Source organism: Cebus imitator, unplaced genomic scaffold (genome assembly GCF_001604975.1).
Source record: "Cebus imitator isolate Cc_AM_T3 unplaced genomic scaffold, Cebus_imitator-1.0 Scaffold376, whole genome shotgun sequence".
Taxonomy (NCBI): domain Eukaryota; kingdom Metazoa; phylum Chordata; class Mammalia; order Primates; family Cebidae; genus Cebus; species Cebus imitator.
The window spans coordinates 1,409,705-1,420,314 of record NW_016107691.1 but is presented as its reverse complement, the minus strand read 5'-3'; the positions used below and the strand labels follow the sequence as shown (position 1 = coordinate 1,420,314).

Sequence of the window (10,610 nt, the reverse complement as noted above, 5' to 3'; positions counted from 1 at the left end):
TATTGATCTTTTAAAAAAAAACAGCTCCTGGATTTATTGATTTTTTTGAAGTGCTTTTTGTGTCTCTGTCTCCTTCAGTTTTGCTCTGATCTTAGTTATTTCTTGTCTTCTGCTAGCTTTTGAGTTTTTTTATCTTGCTCCTCTAGCTCTTTCAATTTTGACAGTAAGGTGTTGATTTTAGATCTTTCCTCGCTTCTCTGGTGGGCATTTATTTCTCTAAATTTCCCTCTAGACACTGCTTTAAATATGTCCCAGAGATGCTGGTACATTGTGTCTTTGTTCTTGTTGTTTTCAAAGAACATCTTTATTTCTGCCTTCATTTCATTGTTTATCCAGTCGACATTCAGGAGCAGGTTGTTCCGTTTCCATGAAGTTTTGTGGTTCTGAGTTAGTTTTTTAATCCTGAGTTCTAATTTGATTGCCCTGTGGTCTGAGAGACTGTTTGTTATGATTTCTGTTCTTTTGCATTTGCTGAAGAGTGATTTACTTACAATTATGTGGTCAGTTTTAGAGTAGGTGCAATGCAGTGCTGAGAAGAATGTATATTCTGTGGATTTGGGGTGGAGAGTTCTGTAGATGTCTATTAGGTCCGCTTGGTCCAGATCTCAGTTCAAGTCCTGGATATCCTTGTTAATTTTCTGTCTCATTGATCTGTCTAATATTGACAGTGGAGTGTTAAAGTCTCCCACTATAATTGTGTGGGAGTCTAAGTCTCTTTGTAGGTCATTAAGAACTTGCTTTATGTACCTAGGTGCTCCTGTATTGGGTTTGTATATATTTAGGATCGTTAGCTCTTCTTTTTGCATTGATCCTTTTACCATTATGTAATGCCCTTCTTTGTCTCTTTTGATCTTTGTTGGCTTAAAGTCTGTTTTATCAGAAACTAGGATTGCAATTCCTGCTTTTCTTTTGCTCTCCATTTGCTTGATAGATCTTCTTCCATCCCTTTATTTTGAGCCTATGTGTGTCCTTTTACGAGAGATGGGTTTCCTGAATACAGCACACTGATGGGTCTTGACTTTTTATCCAATTTTCCAGTCTTCATCTTTTGATTGGGGCATTTAGACCATTTACGTTTAAGGTTAATATTGTTATGTGTGAATTTGATCCTGCCATTTTGATGCTAGCTGGATGTTTTGCCTGTTAGTTGACACATTTTCTTCATTGTGTTGATGGTCTTTACCATTTGGCATGTTTTTGCAGTGGCTGGTACTGGTTGTTCCTTCCCTTGTTCAGTGCTTCTTTCAAGAGCTCTTTTAAGGCAGACCTGGTGGTGATGAAATCTCTCAGCAATTGCTTTTCCATAAAGGATTTTATTTCTCCTTTGCTTATGAAGCTTAGTTTGGCTGGATATGAAATTCTAGGTTGAAAGTTCTTTTCTTTAAGAACGTTGAATATTTGCTCCCACTCTCTTCTGGCTTGTGGGTTTCTCTGGAGAGATCTGCTGTGAGTCTGATGGGCTTCCCTTTGTGGGTAATCCGATCTTTCTCTCTGGCTTCCCTTAGCATTTTTTCCTTCATTTCAACGCTGGTGAATCTGACGATTATGTGCCTTGGGGTTGCTCTTCTTGAGGAATATCTTTGTGGTGTTCTCTGTATTTCCTGGACTTGAATGGTGGCCTACCTTGCTAGGTTGGGGAAGTTCTCCTGGATAATATCCTGAAGAGTGTTTTCCAGCTTGGATTCATTCTTTCCATCACATTCAGGTACACCTATCGAACGTAGATTAGGTCTTTTCACATAATCCCATATTTCTTGGAGGCTTTGTTCATTTCTTTTCACTCTTTTCTCTCTATTCTTGCCTTCTCATTTTATTTCATTGAGTTGATTTTCAATCTCTGATATCCTTCTGCTTGGTCGATTCAGCTACTGAAACTTATATATGCTTCATGAAGTTCTTGTGCTGTGTTTTTCAGCTCCATCAAGTCATTTATATTCTTCTCTAAGCTGTTTATTCTAGTTAGCATCTCATCTAACCTTTTTTCTAGGTTCTCAGCTTCTTTACATTGGGTTATCACATGTTCTTTTAGCTCTGAGAAGTTTATTACCCACCTTCTGAAGCCTGTTTCTGTCAATTCATCAGATTCATTCTCCATCCATCTTTGATCCCTAGCTGGTGAGTTGTGATCCCTTGGAGGAGGAGAGGCATTCTGGTTTTTGGTGTTTTCATCCTTTTTGTGCTGGTTTCTTCCCATCTTAGTGGCTTTATCTACCTGTGGTCTTTGTAGTTGGTGACTTTCGGATGGGGTCTCTGAGTGGATGTCCTTTTTGTTGATGTTGAAGCTATTTCTTTCTGTTTCTTCATTTTCCTTCTAACAGGCCCCTCTGCTGCAGGACTGCTGGAGGTCCACTCCAGACCCTGCTTGCCTGGGGATCACCCGCGGGGGCTGCAGAACAGTAAGGGTTGCTGCCGGTTTCTTCTTCTGTTATCTTTGTCCCAGAAGGGTACCTACCGGATGTCAGCCTGAGCTCTCCTTTGGGTATACGGGGGTCAGGGAGTTGCTTGAGGAGACAGTCTGTCCCTTATAGGAGCTCAAGTGCTATGCTGGGAGCTCTGTTGTTCTGTGCAGAGCTGCTGGGCAGGTACCTTTAAGTCTGCTGCAGTGGAACTCATAACTGCTTCTTTTCCCACCTGCTCTGTCCTAGGAAGGTTGGCTTTATTTATAAGTTCCTGAGGTGCTACTGCCTTTTTTCAGAGATGCCCTTCCCTGCATGGAGTAGTCTTGTCAGTCTGCCAGCAGAGGTGTTGCTGAACTTCTGCAGGCTCTGCCCAGCTGCTGTGTGTACTGCCTTGGTAGTGGTGTACTGCCTCGATAGTGGCAGATGCCCTTCCCCCCAGTGAGCTGGGCCGTCCCAGGTCCAGCTGCACTTGCTGGGAAACTCTCAATCCAGAGCATTTCAGATTGCTTGTTTTGTGGGGGTGGTATCCACAGAGCCAGATCGCCTGGCTCCCTGTCTCCGCCCCCTCCCTTTCAGTTGAATGGGTGGCTCTGTCTCCCAGGCATTCCAGGTGCCAGTTGAAACGGCCATCCAGATTTGTGTGAGTTTCTATGTGCCAACCCGCAGCATCAGCTGTGCTGAAAACTTGTGGCACTTTTCGGCCTGGGAATCTCCTGGTCTGTGGGCAGTGAAAACTTGTTTGGAAATGCGGTGAGCACTCACCTTCTGCATTGTTCTTGCTGGGATCTGCACTCTGGAGCTGTTCCTATTTGGCCATCTTGGATCCTCTCTCCTAATGAGTTTTAAGAAGGAATGAGTGAATACTTAATGTCACATGGAATAGAAATCTGATATGATAAGGAGTGTAAAGTGTCTATTGGATTTAATATTTTTGAGAGAAGGTTTGGTGAATTGGTGTTTGCAAAAGCTAATTGCTGTGCATTGAGGAGTATGTTTGATCATTCATTCAAGTAATAAAAAAGAAAAAATCAAGCTGACTCTTGAAGCGCTCCCTTACCCCCCAAAAAGAAATAAATGTTTGTGTCTCATGTACTAGGCATTGTTCCAGGTTGTTGATGATATATTAGTGAACAAAAATGTCCCTGTCTTCATGACACTTAGATTCTAATAGAAGGATATAGGTAAACACAGGAAGTAGTGATAAATAGACAAGTATAAAGCACTATTTCAAGAAGATTGGCTAAAAGATTTACTATACAATAACATAGTAATAGCTAATGTTTACTGAATGCTTATTCTGTCCCAGCTACTGTACATAGAATAGAATGTATCCTTTAACTCTCACAGCAACCCTGTGGATTAGATAATATCTTTCCCGTTTTTGAAAGGAGGAAACTTAGGTTCAGAGTAGCTAATAACTTATACAAGAGTATACAATTATAAGAGGCAGATCTGAGACTTAATCTACAGCCTGTCTGATTCCAAAGTTTGTACTTATAACCACTATGCTGTATTGAATCTTCAGAAACATGTTTTATGTTGACAGTAACCTTTAATTACTTAGATTTGCTCACTCATTTACTTACTTGCTATTAAAAATTTTTAGTAGCAAAGTCATTTTTTAATAGCAGTCATTTTTTAAAATGACTTTGTTCTATATTGCCATTATATGTAATAGCATCATACTTTATTATTTTGTCTGTGCTTAACTACAGAAGTTCTTTGTTTTCACACAACTGCCTCATGCCAAAAAGTGCCTCTCATTTCTAACATTGTGAAGAAATTGGTCACTGTTCTTAGAAATTTATAAAGATTTAAGCTGGGTGCCGTGGCTTGCATCCTGTAGTCCTAGCTACTTGAGAGGATCACTTGAGCCAGAGTTTGAGGCTACAATGAGCTACGTAGGCGTGCCACTGCACTCCAGCCTAGGCGACAGTGCAAGACCATGTTTCTTAATTAAAAAAAAAAGGATCCAGATGGCTCACAGGAGTGTTAGAGATCCTTATTGTTTTTTTTGTTCAACTCTTCAACAAATACTAATGGGAAAATTTCTTGTGCCACACATTGTGTTAGGTGGTGGTGACACAATGGTAATCTCTGTTGGAGATTACATTCTAGTTGAGGAAGATACAATAAATACATGATACACGGTAAAATTTTAGACAGAAATAGATGTTATGCAGAAAATAACAGCGTATTGAAATAGTGATTCAATAGTAGGGAACTACTTCAGCAATGATGGTCAAGAAAAGCCTCTGAGGAGGTGACATTTGAGCTGAGATCTGAATAATGATGAATTGGACATGAGAGCTGGGAGAAAAGCATTTTATAAAGAGGGAACAGGTTACTAAAGGTCTGAGTTGGAAATAACCTGGACATGTTCAAGGGTTAGAAAGAAAAGTAGGTTGTTGAGTGTGTGGTGAATGAAGGAGAAACTAGTAGGAGATGAAACTGGAGAGAGAGGCAGCAGCTAAGTCATGTAGGATTATATAGGTCTTTGCAGAGGATTTGCGATTAGAATGAAATCCACCAGGAGGGCATTTGAGAGCTTTAAGTAAGAAGTGATATGATCCGATTTATAATTTTAAAAGATTGTTCTAGCTTCTAGGTAGAGATTTTGGACCAATTAAAAGTCTATGGTAGTAGTCCAGGTAAGATATTATGAGACTGGATGGTCTCTCAGAGGGCCCTTGTCATTTAACAGTCTCAGTTCTAGGTTATTCACCTCTGGGCTTTATTTGGAGTGACTTTCACAATTTTCCAATATCAGTTTTGGTCTCAGACCTTTACTATTTGCTGAAGATCCATGGGGGAAACATATTACCACTATATCTTCATAAATATTGTGCTTATTATTTTACTATTTGTTCCCAAAAGTGGCTAGTAAGGATAATTATCTCTAGTATACCTAATATACAGAATGGGATAAAGGATATTTACAGCTCTGGCTTCTTATATTATTGTCTTATCCAAATATATCTTTTTTTTTTGAATTGTGGTGGGTTTCACTTCACTATTGGAAAAGCACATAACATTTTTCAATGTCTAACGCAATGCCTAACACACTGTAGTTACTTAATAGAAATTTGTCCATTATATATGAACTGTTAATGCTGGCTAAATTTAGCACATGCCACCAGTTTACAAGGTTTATGCATAATTTATCATTTAATTCTCATATGCATGTATATAAGACCCTTGTATAAAGTAGGAAACCAAAACTCAAAACACTTCACATTGTTCTTCATGTGATCCTCAGAGCATTCACATGAGGTAGGCCATGGCATTATATAGAATTTATAATGATGAAAAAGGCTCAGAGAAGAATAATGACTTGCCTAACTTTCTGTTTTCTTATCCTATGTTAGTTTTCTTTGTAGCACTTATCATTTTTGGATATAATATGTATCAATTTGTGTATTTGTCAGCACCACTAGAATATATACTCCATGAGGGTAGAGACTGTAGAGCTTACCTAATGCTGTGTAACAAATTCCTCTAAAACGTTTGTTATTTTGCAGTTTCTGTGGTCCAGGGATTGCAAAGCAGGTTAGTCGAGTTGATTCTAGCTTAGGCTGTCTCCTGAGGTTGTAGTTCATATATTAACTAGGGTTGCTTCCATCTAAAGTCTTGACAGGCTGGGATAGCTGCTTCAATGATCACTCATGCAGCCGTTGGCTGGAGTCCTCAGGTCCTCACCATCTAGGTCTCTCTTCATGACATAGCAGATGGTTTCCTCTAGAGTGAATGAATCCAAGAGAAAACAAGGCAGATGCTTTATTATATATAAAATGTATTTTATAACCTAGCAATGGAAGTGACATATGTTCACTACTACCATATTCTGTTGGTGATACAGACCAAATACTGTGGGATGGGGGCTACACAATGGTACACAATAGCTGGAGGTAGGGTTCATTGGGGGCCATCTTGGAGGCTGGCTACCATAGACACTTGTTATGTCTTGTTTATTAGTATCTTCTCAACATCAAGAATGGTGCTTTGCATATGTATAGTAGGTAAATATTTGTTGATTAAGTGGGTGGATGGATTTTGACTACAGATGAATTTAAAACGGACCTTTAGAGAAAAGACTATTCATGGAGCCATAAGTTGCTCTGGGGTGGGAGTGGAAGATCATGTTCAATGTAGAGAAAGGTGAATTCACTCTGTTTTTGGTTATATCTTTCCTCAGATGTGGAAACACGAGGGCTTTTTTGCACTCTATAAAGGATTTTGGCCAAACTGGCTTCGGCTTGGACCCTGGAACATCATTGTATCCTTTGAGAGAATGAAAGCAAGTGCTTCAAGCTCCCAGATAATTCTAGGCAATGGGAAGAAAAATTTTATTATTAAAGTCTTTTAGGCTAGTGAGAAATTCAAGCATCCCATTGGTGACCCTTGAGAATGGAATTAAGTAGAGAAACAGCTTTCAGTTGGAGGCTAATACCAACTAAAGGGGAGAGAAAAGATACGTCAAACTTTCCACTTTAAAACAAAATGACAACAAACGCAGCCAATCTGGAAGGAGCTATGAAGTTTTTAGAAACCCTCATGGAAGAAGCCTACTGGAAAGTCCATGCTGAGGTGATCCAGATTTCCCACCCCTAACTATAGGACCAAAATAGCTGGCAAATAAAAACAGGACAGAAAACATTCACAGGGTGAAGGAATCCACAGCCAAGTAGGCGTCTTTCTTCATGGGTGAATCTGTCTCCTTCAGTTGTGTTTGAGTGCCTCCTAAGTGCAGAGCTATGTATTGGATACTGTGTGTGTGTTGTGTGTATAATGGTGAGCACTGCAGGGTTGGAAAGTAATTTCCTGCCCTTGTGGGGTCTGTAGACTGAGAGAGAATATCTCTTTCCCTCTTGGAATCACTCTGATCATCTAATTATATGTTGTCATTGATGTTCTTGGTTTGTCTGTGTGTGTGTGTGTGTGTGTGTGTGTGCGCGCGCCTCTTGGAATCACCCTGATCATCTAATTATATGTTGTCATTGATGTTCTTGGTTTGTCTGTGTGTGTGTGTGTGTGTGTGTGTGTGTGTGTGTGTGTGTGTTCTGTTTGCCCCTGAAGACTATAAATATATTAGAGTTTTACTCTGTTTATATTGTTTGATGCCAGTGATCTAAATGGGCACATGGTAGGCACTCAACGCATGCTTGATTTGACAGATGGCATTTTAAAAAAGATTTTAAAGCAAATGCAGCTTAGAATAGCATAGACTACCTTAATTTAAGAGAATGTAATGCACAATTTTAGAACTGGCTTTGGCTTTCAGTATCAACCTGGTGATCTTCCTTGACTTACTCCTCAGTTTTTTATTACGTACGAGCAGCTCAAGAGGCTTCAAATCTGAGGACTGAATTATGTGAGCCCAGCCCTGCCAGCGTTTCTACTCCTTTTCCCTTTTCCCATGTTCTAGTGTATTTTGACAAAGTTGTAAGTGTTTACCAAACCGTTGGTCTCCTAAGGGCCTCCTGATGGAAGAACAGTAGGTGGTTCAAAGTTATTTCTATGTTTGTGTTACCATGTTAACTTTTCCGTGAGAGAAAGTGTTAACATTGAGACTCTGGCCCCAGATTGGTATCTTCTATGAAGATGGATACTGATGGGTGACCTTGAAAACGGCCTGCTTTCCAAATGTGGTTAAATGTAATTGGTTAGCCCCAGACTTGGGCTATGGCAGAAGGCATAGGCCAGGGTGGTTATTGCTATTTGTGTTACAGACCTCGGTTCTCATTAAAGTATTTATTGGCAGAATCACTCTGGCTTTGTCTTCATTTACTATTTTCTCCTTTGCCAACTCTTGAAGTTGCATTCTCCAGAAAGTAATGAAGAGAAGATGACTATGAAATTGAGACTGGACTCTTAAAGTGCACTTTTATGAGACGAGAATGAGTGCATTGTGTGTTCCCAATGCCATTCATTGTCATAATGCCACTACAAAGTGTTGGGCAGGTGGTTCTTTCTTAAACATGAATAAACAAGCAAGTGGTTCATTTCGAAGTTTCTACAGGTAAAATGCTAAAAAAGGCTTAAAATAGTACCCTGCTCCCAGAGTTCTAATCATCTTACAGGTACAAAGTTCTGGCTCCTTTTTTTGTACTGGAACAGAACCTGGCTCATTGTAGGTACTCAGATATTTGTGGAATGAATAGTTCTTCATCTTTATCCATTCATTAATTTGTTCAACATTTATTATGTATCTATTAAGTCTAGATTCTGGGACTATAAAGTGACTAAGACATATTCTCTGTTTTTAAGCTCACATTATAGTGGAAGAAGAGATTTGTGAGTCAGTAATTACAGTGGGTCCTAAGTACATGTGAGAGATGAGCAAAAGGCTATGTGGGAGCACAGAGGAGGAACAGCCTTACCTAGAGGATTTGCTAAAGGCTTCATAGCAGAAATGACACTTGAGCTGAGACAGAGGAAGAGTAGATATTACCATGAGGATAAGGCATTCTACATTTTGACAAATGTATAATATGTGTCTGTCATTATAGAATCATACAGAATGGTTTAATGGCCCTAAAAATCCTCTATGTTCCTCTTATTTATTCCTTCCTCTCCCTTAACCTCTGGCAGCCACTGAGGCTTTTTACTGTCTTCAGGGTTTTGCCTTTTCCAGAATGTCATGTGGTTGGAATCATACTTTTCAGATTGGCTTTTTAAAAACTTACTTATATGCATTTAAGTTTCCTCCATGTCTTTTCATGGTGATAGCTCATTGCTTTTTAGTGCCGAATAATATTCCATTGTCTGGATATACCAGTTTATTAATTCACCTGCTGAAGGACATCTTGGTTGCTTCCAAGTTTTGACAATTATGAATCAAACTGCTATAAATATTTGCGTGTAGATTTTTGTGTAGACATTTTCAACTCATTTGGGTAAATGTAATACTAAGGAGCACCACTGATACAATAAGAGTATATTTAGTTTTGTAAGAAACTCCCAAACTGTCTTCTGAAGTGGCTGCACCATTTTGCATTCCCAGCAGCAATGAATGAGCGTTATTGTTGCTCCACATCATCTCCAGGTTTTGGTGCTGTCATGGGTTTGGATTTTGGCCCTTCTGATAGATGTGTAGTATCTCATTGCTTATATTACTTGTTTTTAAAACATTTACTATACCCATAAGATACCCTACTCATCCCCAAATTAGTAAAAGGGAAGACATTTTTTTTTCACAATGGTACTGGCTGAAATAATTTCTTTCTTTTTGCCAACCAGGCTGGAATGCAGTGGCACGATCTCGGCTCACTGCAACCTCCGCCTCCCAGGTTCAAGTGATTATCCTGTCTCAGCCTCCTGAGTAGCTGGGATTACAGGTGCCCACCAGTACACCTGGCTAATTTTTTGTATTTTTAATAGAGATGCTTTTTCACTATGCTGGCCAGGCTGGTCTCAAACTCCTGATCTCAGGTGGTCCACCTGCCTCCACCTCCCAAAATGTTGGGATTGCAGCATGAGCCACAGCAACTGGCCCAAAAATAGTTTCTTGAGGGGTTTATATATATTGCAAAATGGCTTTAATTCATCCTAACCTAAATGTTATTATTCCTTCTGAAAAACCTTTCAGTGATTTCCTTTCCCCTAATCTAAACAACTTTCCTCATAATTGGTATACCACATATCAGGATTTATATCTATGTATTATATTTGTGTGATTATTTAATTAATTTTTGTATCTCCCATCATTTGGGGCTCCATAAAAATAGGGATTATGTCAGTTTTGCTCACTACTGGATTCTTAGTGCTTTATACAGTTACGTGCACTAAACACATTTGTTAAACGAGCAAATGAATTGATCTCTATCCAAAGGATCTGATTAAATGCTGAAAACATAGGAAAGGTTCAACAGATACTGTGGAATTTAAACTGAATTAAAATTTGATTAGCTGGGCACGGTGGCATGTGCCTGTAATCCCAGCTACTAGGGAGGCTGAGGCAGGAGAATCACTTGAATCCAGGAGGCAGAGGTGGTTGTGAGCTGAGGTCACGCCCATTGCACTCCAGTCTGGGCAATAAGAGCAAGACTCCATCTCAAAAAGAAAAATTAATTAAATTTTGAATTATTAGGAGAATGACTATAGGTTAAGGATTACTTCAAGGTATGAGCAACTAGCAGGGCAGTGTTGCCATGGTTTTAGTACCATATATCTGCTGGTGACTTCCTCAGCCCATACTTCTCCCCTGAACTC

General features: G+C 39.5%; 1 protein-coding gene across 3 annotated transcripts in view; it reads left to right on the top strand.

The window, feature by feature from the left end:
- The window catches only part of SLC25A14 (solute carrier family 25 member 14), a 41,529-nt gene extending 33,364 nt beyond the window's left edge, over positions 1–8,165 (top strand). For 2 of the 3 annotated variants that reach the window (XM_017507509.2, XM_017507507.2), the window contains exons 10-11: positions 6,595–6,675; positions 7,717–8,162. In XM_017507509.2, coding sequence (XP_017362998.1) covers positions 6,595–6,675; positions 7,717–7,758 — 123 coding nt within the window. In that variant the 3' untranslated portion in view covers positions 7,759–8,162. Of the gene's footprint in view, positions 1–6,594; positions 6,676–7,716 lie in introns of all 3 variants that reach the window. The other variant, XM_017507506.1, reaches the window with a different exon arrangement.
- Positions 8,166–10,610: the final 2,445 nt, after the last annotated feature.